Source organism: Myotis nattereri (assembly GCF_964212035.1).
Source record: "Myotis nattereri genome assembly, chromosome: 4".
NCBI classification, from domain to species: Eukaryota; Metazoa; Chordata; class Mammalia; order Chiroptera; family Vespertilionidae; genus Myotis; species Myotis nattereri.
This window is the reverse complement of record NC_138079.1, coordinates 111,556,810-111,580,807: the sequence shown is the minus strand read 5'-3', so window position 1 is coordinate 111,580,807 and position 23,998 is coordinate 111,556,810. Positions and strand designations below refer to the sequence as shown.

The 23,998-nt window shown below is 47.1% G+C and overlaps 1 protein-coding gene across 2 annotated transcripts in view; it reads right to left on the bottom strand.

Moving 5' to 3' along the window:
* DNAH3 (dynein axonemal heavy chain 3) overlaps nt 1–23,001 on the bottom strand; it is a gene marked incomplete at both ends in the record, with an annotated part of 183,227 nt that extends 160,226 nt beyond the window's left edge. Inside the window, 10 exons of one of the 2 annotated variants that reach the window (XM_081089382.1) lie at nt 170–349; nt 2,333–2,528; nt 3,344–3,469; nt 7,215–7,410; nt 9,509–9,698; nt 12,205–12,379; nt 12,758–12,830; nt 18,440–18,662; nt 19,236–19,340; nt 22,972–23,001. In XM_081089382.1, coding sequence (XP_080945508.1) covers nt 170–349; nt 2,333–2,528; nt 3,344–3,469; nt 7,215–7,410; nt 9,509–9,698; nt 12,205–12,379; nt 12,758–12,830; nt 18,440–18,662; nt 19,236–19,340; nt 22,972–23,001 — 1,494 coding nt within the window. The remainder of the gene's footprint in view (nt 1–169; nt 350–2,332; nt 2,529–3,343; nt 3,470–7,214; nt 7,411–9,508; nt 9,699–12,204; nt 12,380–12,757; nt 12,831–18,439; nt 18,663–19,235; nt 19,341–22,971) is intronic. The other variant, XM_081089383.1, reaches the window with a different exon arrangement.
* Between the last annotated feature and the right edge of the window lie 997 nt (nt 23,002–23,998).

Sequence of the window (23,998 nt, the reverse complement as noted above, 5' to 3'; positions counted from 1 at the left end):
TATGGTTCAAATCCTCTTCCTGGGATCAAGAGGGTATACTCAGGATAGAACTCCCAAACTGAAACTCCCCTGACTGAATATCTTGTATAAATAGCCATTTTAAATATACTTTATACAATAAGCAAAACAGAAAGAAAAGTATAAGCGAATGATTAAGTGAATACTCTACCTTGGGGATCCTCTTAGAGTTTTCAATAATTTCCAAGAAAGAGTTGTGTATTAACTCCCAGCAATCATCAAAAGATGGATTGAAGGTAATAATGGGCTCACTGACTTCAAGTTTGATCATGATTAGCTGAGGAATAAAGAACTCCATCTCTTGGTAGGGCTCTTCAAAGTCATTCCCATCCTTCAGGAGATATAAGACATGGCAACTGTCACAAAATGGGGCCTTCTAGAATTAAGGGAGCAGGCTACACCATTCCTGGTACCACAAGCATCAGACAAGGGCGTGAAGGGCAACACACACCACATGCTTAAAATGAGGGCAAGGGTGCCTTAGTCCACCCTGCGCTCATCCTCTTACCTTCCCCATAGCTTTTACTCAGTATGTTTACTTTGCTTGAAAATTCCTGCATCAGTATTTCCAAATCCTCCTCATCCTTCAAAATTCATCTCAAAATCTCCTCCACTTCTGAACTTCCATATTTCCACTCCCTCGGGGTATTTCATTTTTCTTTCTTGTAGAGATTTATAGGTACATCTTATCTTTTCTATTCTACTCTAACCTGAGGGCAGGACCTGTGTCTGAACCATATACCTCTTCCAAAATATCCAATACTGTGTTTAGCACATAGTAGGTGCTCAGTAATAATTTGCTGACTGAATCCGAACATATAATTATTATCTGCATACTTCAAATAAATGGGTTGCTAATGAGCCTCTAGTCTATTGTAGACACTCAAAATGTCAAGTTTCCCTACAACAAAAATATTGGTGTGGAAATATTCATAATTCTCTACACAGGTTTGTAATACAAGATGCCTTTCATAAAAGACAGGGCCTAATGAAACTGCCATAGGGCAGCTAGGAAGTACTTGTCTGACTAATTGCTTTTAGACATTTTTAGATCAGTTTAAGGATGATTGATAAACATTTGTTCACAACTACTCTGTATCAAATACCCATAAGTTTTCCTCTTCCTTCAGACCTATGAAGGTTTTATTTTTCCCTGTGTGCAATTTTAGGGTGAGATCTGTTTACACAGCTGAGTCTCTTCTGCTTAGTAGAGTAGAACTTACAATGACACCTATAAATTGGTCTCGTTAGAGTGCTAACACTGCAGTCTAAATTCAACAGCACTTGTGTCTATACTGTTTGAGCAAAAGGCAATTGTTCATCTTTATTTAATTAGAAAAATGCTTAGAACTTAACCTTTTATAACCAGGCAATTTAACTGTATATTATTCTTTTTAAGGTAGGATGCCCACATGATATAAAATCCAAAAGAATCATCCATGAGCCCTAGGCTCCTGAAGTTTAGGGGATATTGTGATGCTCCGAAAACCAGAACTTAGTGTTTTTGGTTTTTATTTTGACTTCACCAAAGTCATTTCATGAAGGAAATTATTAATTAGGTCAACAAAGCCATTTGGTTTTAGGGATGCCCCTTTCAAAGACCAAAGAACAAAAGTCAGTATGTGCAATGATACATACAACATTCCTGAAACATCAAGCTAAAGGCTTATAACAATCTTTTTCAACCCTATCCTTTGATAGGATGAACAAGTGGCCATACCCTTTACTACAAAGGGTATGTATTCCATTTTATTAAATCTTTCTTTAATTTTTCTTAACAACTTCTACATTTCTGTAGATTTTTACCAATTTAGTAGTAGTTAATTATCTCATGAAAGCTTGCTGTATATTCACATTAGTTTATAAACTAACTAGAGGCCAGGTGCACGAAATTTGTGCACCTAGGAGTGGGGGGGTGTCCCTCAGCAGGCCTGCACCCTCTCGCAGTCCAGGAACGTTCAGGGGAGTGGGCCTAAATCATCAGTTAGACATCCTTAGCACTGCTGCAGAGGTGGGAGAGGCTGCACTCATTAGCCTTGAGCCCGGCTTCTGGCTGAGTGGTGGGAGTGCACTGACCACCAGGGGGCAGCTTCTGCACCAAGCGTCTGCCCCCTGGTGGTCAGTGCATGTCTTGGTGACTGGTCATTCTGCCATTTGGTCAATTTGCATATTAGTCTTTTATTATATAGGATAAGGACCTGAAGTGTGTGTGAGTCAGGATTTTTATTTTTTGTCCTGGCTCATAGCTGATGGAATCCTGATTCTATCTTAATCATTTACCCTAAAAAGGGCTTGTTTATGACCCCCTACATACCTTGTGTATCATGAAAAAGGAGATGAGATCCTCAAGAGACTTAATGACCAACTCTCTGAGCTGGAGTGACATGAATGATGCAATAGAAGCAAAAAATTCCTCAATGTTCCTGGAGGAGTCGTAGTCACCCCTGGGAGCAAAATGGATCCACTTCTCCTTCTGGGAGACAAAAAGCTGAGCACAGCTGGGGATCCACCTGCAAAGACAGGAGGATAGCCAAGTAAGAACCTCCTCGAATTGGTATTTTCACACATCTGGCTGCCTCTCCTGCCAACACCCCTCTCCTGAGAAGAAAGTAGTAAGGTTTGACTTGAGAGGCTATTCTTCCTCATTGGTCCTTCCTTCCTTCCACAAATTCTAATTCCCAATTCCCAGTGGTAATCACTGGCCTTACCATCCATTACATCTCTTTTCTGCTTGCCAGAAAACTACTGTTCTAGCATCTAGAAGTACTAGTGCTAGTCATGGTCAGAGGTAATAATTACCATATTTACCAAGCAGCTGCTGAGTGCCAGCGACTGCATATACTTACATATTCTCTAATATGTAAAAACCCAATGGTGTTATCATCATCATTTCACATAAGGGAGTTAATTTCTCTGGACATAGTCCTGCATGTATTTGCAAAGCAAAAGGAGTTGTCGGAGTGACTGAAAACACTCTAACCTGGGCACCTGGGGGCTGTTTATCTGGGCCACCTGCATGCAAGTCATTCAAGTGCACTGTCCTGTGACCATAGAGGTCTGAGGGTTTCAGAGGAGGGGACGGGAGGGGCACCCTCACACCAATGGTAATGAGAGAGTTTAAAAGCGAAGGGAGACTGGGGTGGGGCTGATGCACAGTGGGCGTGAGGAGACACAAAGGCTGGGGGCACTGGAAGGAAGGGGACAGAGAAAGACGCCAGTGGGACGTCAGCAGCTGTGCAGCCCCCGGGCTGGGACTGAGTTTTCCTGCAGAGAGTTTCCTGTCTTTAGGATCCTGTGAGGAGCCCCACTCAGGCCAGGTACTGACTTGCTGAGCAGGACCTGGCGTGCTTCCATGCAGTGCTTCCAGATCACATCTTGATATTCCTGGGGCTGCAGAGGCAGTTTCCCTGCCAGTAATTCTGCTGTTCGAACAAACCTGAGGTCTCTGAACCTGCCAAAAGAACGGGGAAAGTAGCTCAGCTTCGTGACAAATTGTGTAGGACGGGCTCAAGAGGCATATATGCTCTTTCTTCAATAGGAGGAGAGCTAAACAGATCAAAACTAAGTATATCTGAAAAACTGGGGAGTCGGAGGAGGAAGTGGACATCCACAAAAACTCTCGCAGAGAGCAGATACATGAGCCACTCAGCAGGAGGTTACTGAGCCTTCTTGTGTGTCATGCTGGGTGTCCCAACCGGGGACGGGGTTTGGGCACCAACTTCGTACTTGGTGACTGAGAGCTGGGACGCCAACTGGACCAAACAGAGTTCTTTACAAACAGTGGAGACAAAGAGCACGGGCACACAGGGCATCTCAGCAGTCAGGTGGGTTACTGAGCCATTCAAGAAAACACTGTGCGGCCCGGCCGGCGCGGCTCAGGGGCGGAGTGTCGCCACAAACCAGGAGCTCATGGTTCGGTTCCTGGTCAGGGCACATGCCTGGGCTGTGGGCTCGATCCTCCGTGAGGGATGTGCAGGAGGCAGTCAATCAATGATTCTCTCATCATCGATGTTTTTATTTCTCTCTCCCTCTCCCTTCCTCTCTGAAATCAAGAAAAATATACTTTAAAAAAACAAAAACAAAACACACTGTCCCACCCCTGACAGTTCACCAAGACATGCAGCCTCCGTCAGCACCCGGCCTTACACGATGCAGGCACGCAAAGTACATTTGTTGAATGAATGCCCCCCTCTGAGATGCTCTTCTCTTTTCCTGTTTCTTTCAGATCAATGGCTAAGTTGCTCTTCACCACACTCCTCAGGCCTTCATTGGCTCTGAGGGCACCAGTCCTCTTCCTGGCTCATATCGGATGGAATCCCTCCACTCGGTTATAAATCACTCTGACATCACCAGCGCCTGTCACTTCCCCAAGGAGACCTCTGCTCTGCCTCTCAGCTTGTCTCGTGCTTGCTCCTCCTTTCCCTCACTCACTGTAATGACCTTCAGGCGGCCCTTCCTCCTGAGACCCTGCAGCCCTATTCCTTCTTGGTGGAGGTGGTGAGCCTAGCTTTCAGTTTGCCTGGCCAGGCCAGGGCACTGCCAGGGGAGGACAGAACCTGAGGACTCAGCGCCATGCACACTGCCACCCAGTCAGAGGTGGCCCTTGTCACCACCTGATAAGGAGGTTGCACATCTTTAACTGAATCCCAGCAAATTTCCCAATGGCCAGAAAATCTATTCTTTCTGAGACCACAACCCTCATCCTGTCCCCAAACACCTCACCCTTCACAGATAACGAGGTAACCTCTCAGGATTTTTGAAGTTAAATAGTGCAGGCCATGTAAGAAAAGTACTCTGTATCATTTCCTTAACAAATCTTTCTCACTGTGAATTTTTTGATTCAGCCAACAAAAGCCTTCTGAATGCCTCTGGGTCATTTTTGTACCTCTGTTGCCTACAGAATCTTACAGAGCCATGAAAAGCACATGGTACGCATCCGTTCTTCTCAGTACGGGCTATCGGTTCAATAGTTTGTCATCTTCATTACACAGTAAAATTAAACTCACGCACACATTCCCGTGGCACTGAGCCTCTGGCCATGTTACCAGGCCTGAGAGTGAGTTCCTCGTTAATTTCCAGGTTGATTTATGTTTTGAGGCTATAAACACGCTTGTAGTTAAAGCAGTGCTGCCCGCTGGCCACGCACCTTGCTCCCCACTGTGCTGTACCCAGCATGCTCCAGGGTTTGGCGACCCCAGTGCGTGGGCACAACCACTGTGTGCTGGCACTGTTCCAAGCACTTCCCCCAACAGCCACGAGGGGAGCTTTGCTATTATTCCCACTTTGCATATAAGGAAACGGGCCCAGAGAGAGGAACTGACCCCAAATCAAAAGTTCTGTAGTGACAGAGCAAGAACACTATTACTCAACACACTTCTACCCAGTTAGGAACTTACTTCTTTTTTTTCATTGTCTCGATGGACACCTGCAAAGCCTTAGAAAACGGAATTCAGTTCAAAGAAGGAATGTGCTTACTTCTTACCTTTGGTGGGCTCCATCCTAGGTTGACCTCCCCAACAATTCCTTTTAAAAATACAGGTAAAGCTAAGAATGTGAAAACAACTAAGCTCTCCAAGATAAAGCACATTCTGAGCTAGAGACCTTCCCAAGACAAAGTATTTGAGCTGTGAAGTTCAGCCAATCAAAATTAAATACACATATTTGCCTCTAACTTTTCTATAAAGAACCCAGCTGGTGGCAGCCTGACTTTCAGTGAACTCTGGTGGCCTTATTCTCCCACAGGAGTTGCACTCCCTCTTGAGGGACCCATAGAATGTGAGTCTTTCTTCCCAGTGCAATGGAAGAATGCGGGATAGCCACACAGTGAGATATTGTTCAGCCAGAAGAAAGAATGAAGTCCTAATGCATGCTTCTCTGAATGAACCTTGGAAACATCCTGCTGGTGGAAGCAGCCGGACACAAAGGACCACCTGGTTCCGATTACAGGAAATGTCCAGACGAGGCCAAGCCCCAGAGACGGAGAGCAGATCAGTGTCGCCAGGGCTGAGAGGAGGGAGAAGGTGGAAACACTGCTGAGAGGTACATGTTTCTTTGGGGGAGGATAAAAATATTCTTGAGTTAAATATTTGTAAAAATTTGCAAATATACTCACAATGACTCCATTGTACACTTCAAAGGGGTGAGTTTTATGGTGTGTGAATTGTATTTCAATTTAGAAAAACTTAAGAGGAAAAAAAAGAGACTCCTGCCTGCTGGACTTTTACAATTCCTGTGGCCAGTTAGTCACTGATGACTTTCACCGAGGCGGCCGCCAGCCATCCTGTGGGGAACTGAGTTACATCAATGAGTAAGACCCAAGTACCCAGTGTGGGAAGCTGCCCATTGTCTTCTCTAGCAGAGAGGTGTGAAGGAACAGAAGGCTGGTGACCCTTGAAGCCCTGGCAAAGGTCAGAGCTATGCACCTACTGTTTAGTGGAGATAATGATAGCCGAAGCAACTTCCCCATCTATTATCATGTACATCCTTGCTGATACGTCTGCCTGTTACTGGAACTTGCCTGCCTAAGGGCTATGGGTGCATCCCAAACTGAATAAAAGGATGCCAAGGCCTGAGCACAACCGAGTCCATCCTCTTGAGATGGGCTCTCCCCTGGCCCCCCAGTTTCCAAATTATTATCTCTTGTCTCAACTCTTTCATTTGTGTGCGGCCCCTCTTCCAGAGCCCGAACCCTAAACGACACGGGACGTGGGGAAAACACACATTACACATCTGGCGCCCAAATAAACATTACACAACCCACCCTCTCGTGGGCTGGAGGTCGAGCAAGTAAACATGCAATTAGAATTCAGCAAGACACAGGTGGTAATGGAGGTACTTCAGGCACTGTTCTGAGTACCTTACAGCATTAACTTAGTTATTCCTCCTACAACCCTATGAGCTCTCATTATCCCAAACTCAGGGATGAGGCACAGAGAGGTGGTAACACACCCATATCTATCATCTATGAAGCCCCGGAGTCCAGGCCTGGCCCTGCAGCCTGGCTCCTTGCCTGTGCTCTTACCCAGGATGCCCCAGTGCTGAGAGACCCGGGGGCTGTGGGCCAGTCCCTATGCCTGTTGGTCTGATGTTGTGATTTTGTGCCCAGGACAGGGCTGCCTCATAGTGCCCAGTGTAACATGTTCTCCCATGTGTGGAAGCAGCAAAGAGACGGGAGGGGAGAGGGAGGCCCTTCTTACTCTTCAAACCACAGCTGCTCCAGGTTGAGCACCATGGGGTTCACCGTGTGCAGGTGCTCCTCATTCCACTTCTTGGCGCTCTTGTAGGCCCCGTGCCAGGGCACAGGCGCCCGGATGGCTCTCTGTGGGAACAGGCGGGGGGTACTCTCGATGAAGAGCCTCTTCTTCTCCTCTGGGTCCATGAGGATGTAATCAACTAGGACCAATGGGAAACACTGTTATTACGCAGGGACCCTGAGCACTCATGCTCTCAGCTTCAACTCTCCACAGGCAACACTTGAAAATGCTCCCTCACGGGCAGGGTCGCCAGCAGTCCCCTGCGCATGCTCTGCGGCTCTGTGTTTTCTGTCTGAAGACACCAAGCAAGGAGGTGGGTAACCTCAGCCTGGAGCACAAGGAACCCAGGATGGCATCCTGTTAGGATATCTAGCATCTTCATGACAATGAATGAGTATTTGCTGATGCCTCATTAATCATTAATTGACTCCTCACACCAAAATCAACACAATGGATGACACCAGATACTTGTAATGGAAATTCAGAGATCAAAAACCTCACATGCTAAGGAAAGAAAAATTGGTAAAAGCTTCACAGGCGAAGTAACATCTGAGCTGGGTCCTGAGGGATGAGGGGGTGTTTCTGAGACAGGCCTGGGAGGGAAGACGGGCCGAGGAGCAGCATGTAATAGAGTGCGGGCGGCTCCAGGAGCTGTTATTCACTCTGTGGCAGGAATAGCAGGTGCAAGTGGTTTGAGTTCAAGGTGATAAAACTGGAAAAGTAGGTTGGGGCTGGAATTTGAAGGACTTAGAAGTTTATTCTTCTGAGTTTGGTTCTACCTTTAGTAAACAAGGAGCCATTACACTGACACCACCAGAAAGTTAATTAGGAAATTAACAATAACTAGACAAGTTGGTGAAGATGGCTGTTGTCCAGGTAAAACAGGAAGGAAGGGAACTAACATGGTCACCCTCTGCCAGGGTCGAGCCCCAGTGGTCCAGGAGTTCCCAAAGGTGTGGACGGAGTTGGCGAAGAATGAGCTGGAGACAGTGTTCAGATGATCAGCATAGCCAGGTTCTCCCTTTATTCTCCTGTTACATCTGTATTTATACCATTTGATCCTATAAGCATGCCTCTATAGTCACATCATGGTATGTTTTGGGTCCTCCCTTGACCTTCTACAGTTCCTTGTTTCATGTCCATAGTTCTTATCTGACCTTTGCCAAAAATCCCATCTCTATCTACTTCTGTTGATTTTAATCCTATCCATTCTATTCCAAAGGTTAGGGCTAGTTTGTTATCTCCATTCCAAGGTCACTACTCCAGCTACAAGGAAGTAACTAAAGGAGATTATCCTATTCTATGGCCTAAGTAAAGATTATGTAGCTTAAGCGTGATTGTTCGTAGTTAAGGTGATTTACTACCCATCTGGCACTTAGTTAAGGGGTTTTACTGATTTATTCCCTTCCTGAGTCCTGTTAATCCCTAACTCCAGAGAAACATCCCCACCTGGGGAAACAACCGTTCTTGGGGCGGTGGCCCTGGTTAGAACACATAGTGCTAAGAAGGGGAGCAAACATATTAAGAACAGTATGCCATATAAGCCAGGTCCCTTGAAACATATGCTGTGCAGATGTTTCTTCCTGCAGCAACTGTGTCAAGCAGCAAGGATGGACCGGCTTCCGTCAACCCTCCTCTTTGGCGTGTTTCGCACATCACCCACGGTCATCGAACAGTCCCCCTACCTCTGTGAGCAAGACCTGGGGCCCAGGCCGAAGGGGAGTGAGGGAGACAGCCTTCATCACCAAAGAGCTCACAGCCTCTAAGGCAGCTAAGACCCCCTGAAAATGCAGAGACAGTGGAGACTTAGTGGCTCAGGTGAGCTGACAGTGGAGACAAGAAAGGCTGTGAGCGCAGGAGATGCAGCGAGCACTGCGGGCTGGAGAGAGGCGAAAGAGTGGAGAGAAGAGGCAGGTCTGAGTGTGATTTCAGATGTGGAGTCGGCCCGTGCCCTCGTAGCGCTGCCCCTGGGAAGTGGCACCTGCTGCCTCACCTGGAGCTTGTTAGCTATGCAGGCTGGGCCCCCTCAGGTCCACCCGTCAGGACCAGACCCAGGTTAAGTGGGTACACATTAATGTGTGAGAGGGCTGGGGGAGACAGGAGTGGTGGTGGGGTGGGGGCATTTGAATTAAAAGTGAAAATGCTTTGGCGTTTTCAGAAAAACGGGGAAGAGGACTGAGAGTGAGAAGAAGGGGCCCTCTGCATGGGAACCCCCGCCCAGGTCCGCCCAGCCTTACCGATGCTTTTCATGAGGCTGTTGTAATAGTAACTTTCCTTCTCCTCCATGAGGGTGTTCACCAGGGGTTCCAGGAAGGGACTCATCAGCAGAGTGCTAGGAATCAGCTTTGAAATCCGAACCATCACTTCATCCTCCTCGGGGGCAATCATGTCTTTTCGGATTCCATGGGTCAAGTAATAATCATATCTCTTCCGTAAACAAACCACCAGGAAGAAAATGATCATGATTGGTGAACCGTGCCCACCTTCCCACACCCATCAGCTGGCAGGAGGCCAAGGCCACACAGTACCCCTCCCTACCCTTCCCGCGCCACAGCTGTGCGGCCTGCGCTGTGACTGCACACACATGGCTATGAGGTCACTGGCGAGTCCTCCCCATGACTCAAGGTTTCGACCAAAGCTAGAGAGAGGTCAGTGAAATACAAAGAAAGATTTGTCAAACGCCATGCAGATAGTAAGAGATGAGGCAGCATACCTGATGAGCTTTAAGAAGAGGAATGAGTTCCTTAAAAGGACTCAAATGATTCACCCTCCTCTACATTGATCCTCTGCAAAGCAGCTTGTAGCCGTCAGTTGGGGAAAAAAGATCCCCAAAGACCTAGTGAGACTTATGATAGCTCTTCTAATCCAACTGTGGGTTTTTAAAAATATCTATCTATCTATCTATCTATCTATCTATCTATCTATCTATAGATAGATATTTCTTTATTGGTTTCAGAGAGGAAGGGAGAAGGAGAGATAGAAACATCAATGATGAGAGAGAATCATTGATCTGCTGCCTCCTGCACACCCTCTACTGGTGATCGAGCCCGAAACCCAGGCATGTGCCCTTGGCCGGAATTGAACCTGGGACCCTTCAGTCCACAGGCCGACGCTCTATCCACTGAGCCAAGCTGGCTAGGGCCATCTATGGGCTTTTTTTTAAAATATATTTTATTGATTTTTTTTAATAGAGAGGAAAGGAGAGGGATAGAGAGTTAGAAACATCGATGAGAGAGAAACATTGATCAGCTGCCTCCTGCACACCTACTACTGGGGATGTGCCTGCAACCAAGGCACATGCCCTTGACCGGAATCGAACCTGGGACCCTTGAGTCCGCAGGCCGATGCTCTATCCACTGAGCCATACTGGTTAGGGCAGTGGTTCTCAACCTTGGCTGCACATTAGAATCCCCTGGGAATCTTTTTAAAATCCTGATTTCTGGACCTCATCCTCTGGAAATTCTGTTTCTTTGTTACTACTGTTGTGGCCCCACCCCATAACAAAGAAACAGAATTTCTGGAGGATGAGGCCCAGAAATCAGGATTTTAAAAAGATTCCCAGGGGATTCTAAGGTGCAGCCAAGGTTGAGAGCCACTGGGTTAGGGCCAACCATGGGCTTTTGAGTTGAGAACAGCTACAGATGCACACACTGAATAAAAATGGCCCGCGTCACCTGGTGACACTGAACATTTTGTTTCCTTAGGGCCTGCCTCTGAGCTGCTGATGGCTGAGTGGCTCTAGCGATGGATCATTTCAAATAGATGAGAAGCACCAAGTGTAGGCAAGGGTTTGAAATCAGCTTTGAGGGTCAGTGCCAACTGTCTGAGGTCAGAAGAGGCTGAGCTCACCTTTTCCAACTGGAGTGAAAGCTGATTATACAGAAACACACCCAACTCCCTCATCATAGAACTGCCCGGGGTCGGACAGAGGCTCTGGTTAAAATGCAGCCCCACAGACCCCTCCTCAGGCAGTTTGGTTTCTGTTAAACAAGCACTTTAAGCGATTGTAATCTGCTGGCAACTTTGAGAAAGGCTGGCAGCTCTTACCCACAGAGACTTTACTGTCAGCCAGACCTGGCCTGAGGCCCAGCTTTGCCTCTTCCTGACTGCACAACCCCAGCAAGCTGTTGAATCAGTCTGCACCCCAATTTCCACAGCTGGACAATGAGAAGGATCCTAGTACCCAGGTCAAGTAAGGGTTAGCATGGAATTTTGCTAACAGCACAGTGACTGAGTTTTTATTGTTAATCATTTTTATGTACTATAAACTCATACGCTATTTGCTCGAAAGATCTATTGTTCTCCTTTTCAGGTAGAGGTTAGAAACTCTAAAGGCTACCTACAATCAAGCAGGTGACATTAACAGGTGACAGTTGGCTGGACATAAAAAAATAAGAAGAATGGTGGAGACCGACAAACTGGAGAATGTGTCTCTCACCTAAAGGAGGCAGCTCCTACTCAGCTCGGAATATCTTACTTTTTCAAGAGAAATTAAAAATCTAGCTCATATGAGATTTCCCTCATACAGCAATAGACCAAATTCAGCCTATGGTGGGGTTGCCAGATGGGTTGGGATATACTTATACTAAAAAATTATTCATGTTTATCTGAAATTCTACTTTAGCTGGGTGTCCTGTTTTGTGTTTTGTTTTTGTTTTTCCAACATCTGGCAACCCCAGCCTGTGGGTCACCATTTTGCAACTTATGTTCTCAGAGGACCCAAAGCTATTGGTTTCTAAGGCTTACTAGAGCAGAGAATGCATTCACTCACACACACACACACACACACACACACACACACACACACACACAGTAGACTGTCCTAGGTTCTGGACTGTGTATTTTTAAAACATGCCCTGGGTGATTCTGCTGTTCCCCCCAGGTCAGAATCACTGAGATGCCAATTGGGAGAAAGGCAGTGATGAGAATGTACCTCCAAGTCTGATTTGGATGGCTTGGCTTCTTTACTTTCTATTTCCATCTCCTTCTGTAACATCATGTTAATCTGTTCTTCTGGGCTCGCTGGTCTGCTTCCTGGGGGGGTCTCAGAGGTCATCACCTCCTTCTTCCTGGGTGAGGAGGTCAGGGTCTTGTGGGCGGATTTGGTCCTGAAAAGAAGACATGGCTCAGCCCTGGCTCAGCAGAGGCTCTGAGCTGTCAGCCTGCTTTCCAGCCACATGAGGGTCCTTCTGCAGGAGAAGCCCTCCTCCGTGTCATCTGAGAGCTGTGGCATGAGCGGCGACCCCTAACATGGAGCATTGCATAGGTAAGTTAGCACTGGTTTGCTCAGTTGGTTAATTTATTTTTATTTAGCATCTAAAGTTTTTTTAGATTAAGGGAATTTGGGGAGTGGGGGGCATTGGTTACTGGTTATCTGGGAATGCTTTGAAGTCAAGAAGACCATGGCTTTAGTGAGACCACAGCCTTTGTGGTTCAGCCTGGTGTCCTGAAATCCTTGTACCCACAGAGACAATGAAGAATCTTACCTGGTATGATCCGTTTTGTCTATTGGGGAGGACTTCATTTTCTTTTTCTCAGGCTCTGCTGAGCTTTTTGTTGCTATAATAGTAGAGAAGAAAGACATAAGTGATGGGCAGTAGCCTTGGGCCATCCTCTGTCCACAGGGATGTGGCTCTCAGGACTGTCCAGGTGCAGTGCGATGAGGCAGGAGATGTGGGTTCTGGTCCCACCTGCACCACTAATTACCTGTGTGGCCCTGAAGAAGTGACTTCATCACTCCAAGCCTCAGCTTCTTCAATTGTGAAATAGGGATGAGCAAATTCATACATTTGACAGGTATTAATAACTGCCTACTTGATCCATTCTCCAACCCTGTTGCTCTGTTTCCTAAATGTCACATGTATTATTGTTTCATATTTTTCTTTAAATAGACTCAGATATTTAAACTTAATCTATTTACTTTTTTTTTAAAAAAGTGTGATTATCATAAATAAAAAAAAACAGTATTATTGCCCTAACTGGTTTGGCTCAGTTGATAGAGCGTCAGCCTACGAACTCAAAGGTCCCAGGTTTAATTCTGGTTAAGGGCATGTACCTGGGTTGCAGGCACATCCCCAGTGGGAGGTGTGCAGGAGGCAGCTGATCGATGTTTCTCTCTCATCGATGTTTCTAACTTTCTATCCTTCTCCCTTCCTCTCTGTAAAAAATCAATAAAATATTTTAAAAAAAGAAAACAAAACAGTACTATTTGCAATAAAGGGTAACTACAAATCCTATCTAATAAAGACAGAATATGCAAATTGACTGTCACTTCATGACAAAAATGGCGGCACCCACAGCCAATAAGGAGGGGATATGCAAATTGTGCAACAAAGATGGCGGTGGCAGGGCTGGGATGCCTGCATCGTGGCGATGACGCAGGCGTTCCGCACCCCCCTGGCCACTTCAGGCCTCTGGGCAGCACACGAAGGCGGAAAGGTGGCTCCAGGCCAGAGCAAAGGCAGTGCTGGCAGCCAGGGAAGGAAGGCCTATTCTTGCACGGATCTTCGTGCATTGGGCCTCGAATAATTTTAATAAATGACATAAAACTCTACTATTCAACTTGCTTAAGTTTCTAGCCTAAGGAAATTAACAAGTAATAGAGAAGTATTAATGTCATACTACTGTTAAATTGACATTCTGAGAAAATTAAAGAGAACTGAAAACTCTCAAGATATATTTTGAGTTCATACTTGAGCTCCTCATCAATCTACTCCAAATATAATAGTAATAGGAAAAAAAACCTCTTTAAATATAAAAATATATTGCTCCAACATACATCTAACAAGAATTACTAAAGGATACCCTTAAATAGATATATGTGTACCTGGTGGGATTAAATAAATTAATATATACAAAGTACTATGGGGAGAGGAACCAAGATGGTGATGTAGGTAAATGTGGTACTCAAATCCTCCAACAACCAGATCAAAATTCCAACTAAACTACAGAACAACCATCATTCAGAACCATCTGATATCTGTCTGAATGAAAGTCCTACAACTAGAGAAGTAAAGAAGAAACCATGTTGAGACTAGCAGGAGGGGAAGGGACATGGAATGAGCTGTTCCAAAATCCACATGACATTTTTTTAATTGGGAGGGATATCTAGGTTGTGGAGGTTCCTACGAGAAGCAAGGGGTCCCAGCCCCATGCCAGACCCCTCAGCCCAGGGTTCTGGTGTTGGGAAGAGAGGACCCTGTAACTTCAGGCTGTTAAAACCAGCAGAGATTGTGGCTGAGTGACACAGAGCTGACAGAGACCCAGGCAGTTCCTCTTAAAAGGCCAGTGCATGGACTTACTTGGACTCACTCCCTCTGAGCTCCAGTATTGGGGCAGCAGCTTGAAAGTATCCAAGGACATATGGGGAGGAACTGTATTGTCTGGCATCAGGGCAGGAACTCAGGGGAAGCTTTCTCCCAGCCTGCTTTCCAGCCACCAAAGTGCTGGCAGAGATTATTATTCCTATGCTGGGACCTATCCACCACAGAGCTGACCGGCAGTCACCATATCTGAGTCTCCATCAATCTGGCCCACACTATTTGTTTCACCATGGAAATTCTCTGAGACCCCACCCCATCCAATTTTCAGCCACACCCAAGCTGTTTGTAGTGGCTTTTCCATGTGAATAGCCTGTCCTGGCTCAGGCTTCAGACTTTTCTAAAATCTCTCAAACAAGCATGCTCCATGCCTATCAGTAAGTGGCCCCAGGCCTGGCACTAGCAGCAACCTGCCTTAGTTCATAGTTTGGCCTCTCCTGGGCACCTCCAAGGCCAACACAAGTAGCAGCCACCTGCAGATTGCTCTGTACCTTGTGCCAGATGGCCCCAGGGAGAAGAAGTCCCAGTAACTTTGGAAATTGGCCGACTTTGTACATCCTAAGAGGTCCTAGAGCCAGTGCACCAGTGGACAGCTTCAGACAACACAAGATTACAATTCTACCACATTAACAAGTGACACACTCAAGAGGCAGACTTGGTGAGCACCCCACTGAAGCAAGTCCTGCTCCATAGGGGTGTCTCCTGAACAGCAGTTCTTCCATTGTAGACAACAACTGGTCATCACAGCCAATTGCCCTGGCGGTCGATTCCACCCAGTGATGCCAACAGCAATCAAAGTTCAACTACAATAGGACAGTGAACACAGCTCACACAGAGGGTGCACCTAGATTGCCCAGCTCAGGGCACTGGGGAAGCTGAGCCACTGGGCCCTATAGGAAACCTACTTCACAAGGCCACTCTACCAATTCCAGGAGACATAGCAGCTCTACCTAATACATAGAAACAAACACAAGGAAGCAGCCAAAACGTGGAGATGAACATGTCACAAAAAGAAGAAATCTCCAGGAAAAAACCACACTAAGTAAAATGGAAGCAAGCAAACTACTGGATACAGAGTACAAAATAATGGTTACAAGGATGCTCAAGAAACTTAATGAAAGCTTCAAGGAACTTATTGAGAATGATAAAGGACTTAGTGAGAAATTTAAGGATCTTAGTGAGAACATCAAAAACATGAAAAAGGACCAGTCAAAAATGAAGGATACACTAGCTGAAATGAAGAATAATTTATAGGGAATCAACAGTAGAGGATGTCAAGAATCAAATCAACAATTTGGAATATGAGGAAGCAAAATCACCCAATCAGAAGAGCAAAATGAAAAAAAAAAATCTGTTGGGGTCCAACCCCAGCAGGTCCAGGGGTTCCCAAAGGTGTGGACAGTGTCAGCGAAGAAGGAATGACACGCAGACAGCATTCAGCTGATCAGCAGCCTAGCCAGGTTCTCTAGCCAGGTTCTCCAGCCAGGTTTGGTCTTTTTTGTCCTGTTACATCTGTATTTATACCAGTTGATTTTAATCCTATCCATTCTATTCCAAAGGTTAGGGCCTTTGTTATCTCCATTCCAAGGTCACTTACTCTATTGTTCTGTTAAGCTACAAGGAAGTAACTGAAGGAGATTATCCTAAGTAAAGATTATGTAGCTTAAGTGTGATTGTTTGTAGTTAAAGTGATTAATTAACTGCCTGGCCCTTAGTTAAGGGGTTTTATTCCCTTCCTTAGTCCTGTTAATCCCTAACTCCAGGGGAAAATCCCCACTTGGGGAAACAACCTTCCTCGGAGAGATGACCTTGGTTAAAACACATAGTGCTAAGAAGGGAGCAAACATATTAAGAACAGTATGCCATATATGCCAGGTCCCTTGAAACATATGCTGTGCAGATAGTTCTTCCCTGCAGTGACTGTGTCAAGCAGCAAGGATGGACTGGCTTCCGGCAAAAATCCAAAAATATGAAGATAATGTAAAGAGCCTCTGGAACAACCTCAACTATATCAACATTTGCATCATGGGGGTGCCAGAAGGAGGAGAGAGCAAGATAGTGAAAATCTATTTGAAGAAATAATGACAGAAAACTTCCCCTACCAGGTAAAAGAAATAGACTTACAAGTCCAGGAAATGCAGAGAGTTCTAAACACTATGAACCCCAAGAGACCCACACCAAGACACATCATAATTAAAATGCCAAGGGTTAAAGACAAAGAGATAATCTTAAAAGCCATAAGAGAAAAGCAGTTAGATACATACAAGGGGGCACCCATACAACTGTCAGCTGATTTCTCAACAGAAATTTTGCAGGCCAGAAAAGCGTGGCAAGAAATATTCAAAGTGATGAAAAGCAAGGATCTATAACCAAGATTACTCTACCCAGGAAAACTATCATTTAGAATTGAGGATCAGATAAAGAGCTTCACAGACAAGAAAAAGCTAAAGGAGTTTAATACCACCAAAGCATGAAATGTTGAAGGGGCTATGGAGAAGAAGAAGAAGAAGAAGAAGAAGAAGAAGAAGAAGAAGAAGAAGAAGAAGAAGAAGAAGAAGAAGAAGAAGAAAGGGGTGGAGGAGGAGGAAGATGAGGAGGAGGAGGAGGAGGAGGAGGAGGAGGAGGAGGAGGAGGAGGAGAGAAGAAGAAGATCATAAATATAAATCTATATCAATCATCAACTGAAAGTAAAAATCAAAACAAATGAATAAGGAATCTAATGAACAAAATAAACTGATGAATGAAATAGAACCAGAGGCATGGAAACATGGAACAGACTGATGAATCTCTGAGGGAAGGGGAGGGGTGGGAAGAGATTAACCAAAGATCTTATATGCACACTAGGGGCCCAGTGCACGGATTCGTGCACCTTGAAAGGAAGTGTAGGCCAGGAGGCTGCAGTGGGCACAGGGGTGGGTCTCACCCCATCCTCCGTGCCCCTGACTGGCCCTGCCCACTGTGGCCCCCAGTCCACTGTTTGCCGGCAGCCCACTCCTGCTGCCACCACTCCCATGTGCTCTGTGGAGCAATTGGGGCCGGCGCCAGCAGTGGGTGCGAGTGGGGCCAGCGCCGGGCACCAGCAATGGGTGTAAGCAAGTCCAGTATCGGCAGCAGGTGTGAGTGCCGGGCAGGACTGTGGCTTGCAGGTGCAAAGAATTTTCAGTAACCACCAGAGTTTCATCCTGATGACAGCAACCAGTGCCTCGCCATGGTCTGGCACCCCTGCTCACCTGCTCCACCATCTCACCACGGCCAATGCCCACCATATTCCACGCACATCCCCTGGTGGTCAGCGCACGTCATAGTGACCAGTTGTTCGATTGTTCTGCCATTTGGTCTATTTGCATATTAGCCTTTTATTATATAGGACTAGAGGTCCAGTGCACAAAATTCATGCACTGAAGGGGTGTCCCTCAGCCCAGCCTGCACCCTCTCTAATCTGGGACCTCTCAGGGGATGTCTGACTGCCGGTTGAGAGAGAATTTGAGCCAGAACCACCGAGTGATCCACATATACCATAATATAATAAGCAGTGGTTGTTTTAAACCAGCAGTCGCCAAACGGTGATCTGTGAGGTCTGAAAGGTTGGCAACCGCTGTTTTAAACTGTTAAGTTTGGGGGTAATTTGTTATACAGCAATCAATTAACACAAGTGCATGAGAATAGTGCTTGGTGCATTGTATGTAAGGTTTGGTGTATGTATATGTAAGGTTAGCCTTTACAATCATTCCCATTTCATACGTGAGGGGACTAACTGAGGTTATCTAAAATTAGCTGCTGTAAGAGTAAAGCCAGGCTAGAACCCAGGATTACAAATCAAACTCCAAGACCCCATCCTGCCACAGATACCTGATGGGAACTCCTGAATGACCCTTTTCCTAGGGACATTGATGGTGACCGGCTGGTAGACCTTCAGCAGGTCCTTCAGCTTCAGGTCCTGAGCCATCAAGGAGTAATTGTTGGCAATGCAATCGCTGGGTCCACGATGGTGGTGCTGCTCTTTGAAGGGTGCAGCCAGGGTCCACGATGTGCGTTGCATCAAGGGGGGGTAAAAGCTGTGTGACATGACCGTCTACAGGGAGACATGCAGAGAGAGATGCAATGAGGGCCATCTCTTGTGAGTGGCCTGGCCGGTGTTGCTCAGTGGGTTGGATGTTGCCCATGCACCAGAAGGTCACGGTCCACTTCCCGGTCAGGGCACATGCCCTGGTTGTTTGTGGGTTTGATCCCCAGCAGGGTGCCTGGGCTCTGAGGGGGCCTCGCTACATTCTCTCACTGACAATCGCAGAGTCCCACATGCCTTATGCTGTTTCTATCTTCTGCAAACTCGCTGCGAGTGCTTTCTGAGTGGATGCTGATTGTCCTGCCTGGCCACGGTGAGCGTGGTTTCTGAAGCCAAGGATAATAGCTGGCTTTCAGTAAACAGTAAGCTTGTGAATCAGGTAACTGATTTTTATTGTCTTTATTCCTAATGGACATGGCTAAAAAGAAATAATCGCTCTCACTTTATAGCTGAAGATGAAGCATTTCAGAGAGTTTCAATAACACAGCAGGTAACCTTCCCCGGTCACAGGAATGACCAAACCCCCCAATCCCACTGTCAACCCTGCCTGCCTGTCCCCCGCAGGCCACCAGGTGAACAGACCTGATAGACTTCAGAGGGCTCCTCGTTCGCAGAAGCAGGCAGAGGGGGGAGCTCGGGCCGCATCTGGCAGCGGCTCATGTGATGTATCGAGTCACTTTTGGGGATCTGTTGGAAATGGGAACAAAATCACTCTTTAGGAATGAGGAATGACTCCTGAGCCTCTAAGTTGGTGAGGAGTAGAGATTCCCAGGAAGATTCTAGGCACAGAGTTCTCATCCCCGTCCACTGTGTAGATCTCATTGTTAACCCATCCATCTTTCCAGCAGCATCTCCTCCTTAGCTACAGGCTTAGGAGCAAACTCCGATATTTTTTTCTCCAGGGAAGGGTCCAAATTGTAAGGGCACCCCAAGCTGCCCTACGTTGGGTTGTGATGAAAGGGGCTGCCTTTTAAAAATACTGTTGCATTTTACATATGCACAATTCAAGTAGGAATTTACCCATGCAATCGCATTGCATGCTGTGTGTGCTTAGCACAGCCATTATGAGCTTCCTGCAGAAAAAACATCATTTAAACCTGTGGGAGCTGGAGCCCACCTTCCCTTCAGTGAGCGTGTGTTAGGAGTGAACCTCAGGGACTCAGTGCAGGTGCCTCCCGGAGCAGAGCTGAACGTGGCTGCAGTGCTGCCTGATGCTGTGTGCACGTCTGCCCCACACCAGTCCCCTGAAGCCGCAGGACAATGGCCTCATCTGAAGGAGACGCTTCAATTTGACCCAGCACTGAGGAAACTGTGGGGCTGGACTGAATGAGAAGCGCTGCTGTACAGCCCATTCAAAATAGCTTCAGGGCCCTGGCCAGTGTGGCTCAGTTGGTTGGGCCTTGTTCCATGCACCAAAAGGTTGCCAGTTTGATTTCTGGTCAGGGCAAATGCCCAGGTTTCTGGCTCCACCCCCAGTAGGGGGCATGCAGGAGGCAGGCGATTGATGTCTCTCACTCACATCGATATTCCTCTCTCTCTCTCTCTCTCCCACCCTCTCTCACTTCCTCTCTTTCTAAAATTAACAAAAACTTAAGGGATTTTTACAGACAATTTTGATTCTCTGTGATTGTTCACCCTATGCAATGACTTTGGACTGAACTCCTGTTAATATAAGACATTATTAGATTGATTTGATTAATTTGGGTCAGCAAATTAGGTCACGCAGGGTAACTGGTGATGGGTAGTGGGGTTCAGGAATATATAAGTCAGATGTTAGCCACCACTTTCCCCAGCCAACCCCTCACTGATGACTCAATCTTGCAAAAAAAAACAAAAACAATAACAACATCTGCCATTATTTCAAACTAGAGGCCCAGTGCATAAAATTCATGCACGAGGGGCAGGGTCCTGTCAGCCCAGCCCACACCCTCTCCAATCTGGGACCCTTTGGGGAATGTCTGATGCCAGTTTAGGCCCTAAACCAATTGGGCCTAAACCAGCAGTCGGCATCCCTCTCACAATCCTGGACCGCTGGCTCCTAATTGCTCACCTGCCTGCCTGCCTGGTTGCCCCTAACTTTCTCCCTCCCCCCGCCAGCCTGATCATCCCTCACTGCCTCTGCGTGCCGGCCTGATTGCCCCTAACTGCCCCCCCGCCAGCCTGGTTTACCCCAACTGCCACCCCCCTGCCGGACTAGTTGCCCCTCACTGCCCCCCATGCCAGTCTAATCGCCCCAACTGGTCCCCCTGCTGGCCTAGTCGCCCCTCATGGTCCCCCTGCCCCTGCCTGATTGCCCCATGCAGCCTGCTGTTCAGTCATTTGGTTGTCTCTCACTCACCCCCCTGCCTGGCCTGGTTGGCCCACGCAGCCTGCTGTTCAGTTGTTTGGTTGCCCCTCACTAACCGCCCTGCTGGCCTGGTTGCAGGCAGCCATCTTGTGAGGGTGTGAGGGTTAATTTGCATATTACCTCTTTATTATATAGGATTATTATGTGAATTTTTATACTCATATTTTAGCTGAAGAAACGAAAGCTCAGAGAGGATAGGTAACACAGCCTAGCCACACAGGGGTGCTTTTAAAGGCATCACTCCAGCCCTAACCTGTTTGGCTCAGTGGATAGAGCGTCAGCCTGTGGACTCAAGGGTCCCAGGTTCGATTCCGGTCAAGGGATGTACCTTGGTTGCGGGCACATCCCCAGAAGGGAGTGCGCAGGAGGCAGCTGATCGATGTTTCTCTCTCATCGATGTTTCTAACTCTCTATCCCTCTCCCTTCCTCTCTGTAAAAAATCAATAAAATATATTTTTTTAAAAACAAATAAAGGTATCACTCCATAACCCCACACAGTGGAAACAGTAAGAATCACTTACACAAAGAATTATTCTGGGAATGTGTTGACCTTAAAAATAAACAAATGAGCAAACCCATAAGCGAAGATGCATCCTGAGCCTGGGATCTTTACAAACAGGCGCTCCACTGATCTCATGGCCTCATTCAGTGAAAGTGGTGGCGCCAGCCAGCAGAACTCAGGAAACATGGGGATGCTCCGCCTCTACCTCGAGCATGATGCGCTTGAGACCCGTGGACCCTGCTGTTTACCCACTGAAGAACTGCTTTGTTGGTTTACATCACTGTCTGACTCTCTGCTCTTGACCTCAGTTTGAAGGATCTAAGAATTGAGTGATCATCTCCAACAACCCCCTCTCTCATTACTGAAATCAAGAGCAGACCTGCAGTGATGAGTGAATAAGATGAAAACACTGCAGCATCAGCTTGAAAGAAGCCGGGTCATCCCCAGCAGGTGCCATGCTATCCAGGCTGGGTCTGGGCAGCAGCAGTTTAGGAACGTGAAGTCATTCACGGCTTCCTGCAGGGCCCCAGATGGACAGGTGATACTGACCTTTGCAAGCAAGGTTTTGTGGTCAGTGGAAATCTTTCCCTTGGCCTAGCTTTTAAATCTGCTTCAAATAAAAATCTGTTTGTTTGTTTTTCATCCTCACCCAAGGATATTTTTCCATTGATTTTCAGAGTGAGTGGAAGAGAGAGGGAAAGACAGAGAGAAATATCAATGTGAGAGAAACACATCGATTGGTTGTCCCCACACGTGCCTTGATCAGGGCCTGGGGAGGGGAGGAGCCTGCAACCGAGGTACGGGCCTTTGACAGGAATCAAACCCAGGACCCTTCGGTCCGCAGGCTGACGCTCTAACCACTGGCGAGGGCTCAAATAATCTTCATTAAAAGAGCAACTGAATCTTAGCTCTTACAACCAAGAATTTGGCACCTAGATTGGGTAGAACTGTTAATTTCATGCGGCTTATTTCAGATCACATGGGAAGTCTGCACATCCTCTCACAGGCCATTGCCAAATGCTCGCCTGAGGACCCGCTACAGCAGAATCACTTGAGTCTTAGTGAGAAAGACAGACTCTGGGGCCACACTCCAAGCCTTCTGCATTCGCAGCTTGGGAATGAGGCCAAGTCTCCATGTGTTAAGACATTCCCAGGATGATCTGATGTGCAGCCAGTGCTGGGAACGGTGGGATGGAATATATGGTCTAATGGCCTTAGAAGGGAAGGGAAGGGAACAACAGCTGAAATTTTCCCAGTAAAATGTGAGGATTGGATAAAAAAGCTTAATTCAGCAAAAAGCATATTTCAAAGGACACAACATAAACATGTGGTTAGCACACTCGCTCAGTCAAGGAAGCCCACGGCCACTGGCCTGTGATTGAAACATCCCCTTCCCACCCACGCCCCAGTCTCTACATGTTGAAAATATGGGTTAAGAAAAAGAAAAATACTTTAAAATGCATACACACCTCTGGAGATGAGCAATCCATGTCATTCATATTGTACGTTCTAGTTGGACCTTTTTTTCAAACAAGGAATAAGGAGTCTGTTTCTTCCTCTCCTACCAGTGGGTCTGAACTCCACACTTCCTTAGAGCATCATAGGGAGGACACAGACAATGGAATTTTCCAGATGTTCTGAACACTCCGTTCCCAGGGCTGCCTCTATGAGGTCGCAGACTTCAGCCCCCGAGGAGCTCCCTGGTAGACGAGAGAAAGGGAGGCCAGAGAATCAGGAGGCGGCCTTGGGCGTTGCTGGGCTCTGGGCTGCGGTTCCAGCTCCCCTTGCCACGCCTCCCTGCCGTCCCACCGAGCTCTCCCCTTGGGTCTTTCCCAGGAACACACCCAGCTCACGGGAAAACGGAAGCAGAGTTACATATTAACAGAGAATGGGGAGGAGGCACCCCCGAAACAATATCCCCAGCACATGAACTCGTCGCTGCCCCCTCCCTGGGCTGTTACCATGGGAGGCGCGCTGACCAGGCGATGACCCGGCTTCCGTGTCGGTTGCTGAGGAGGGAGAGGCCTCTGCGGTGCCCACATACAGGCCTGGGCTTGACCGCCGTGTCCTGGTGTCCCCTTTGCGGGAGGAGCAGCCAGGCAGCGGGAAATGTGACAGAGGGCAGATGACAGGGTGTTTAGCAATGACCCAGGAAGGGCGTGTGAGTGGCAGTAAGGGACTCTGCCTTTGGACTTAGACTTTTTAAAATATATATATATTTTATTGATTTTTTTACAGAGAGGAAGGGAGAGGGATAGAGAGTTAGAAACATCGATGAGAGAGAAACGTCGATCAGCTGCCTCCTGCACACCCCCCACTGGGGATGTGCCCGCAACCAAGGTACATGCCCTTGACCGGAATCGAACCCGGGACCCTTGAGTCCTCAGGCCGACGCTCCATCCACTGAGCCAAACCGGCCAGGGCTTGGACTTAGATTTTGTGGTAAAGAACAAAGAATTTTTTAGTATAAGTAGGTCCCATTCAATAGCCGAACAT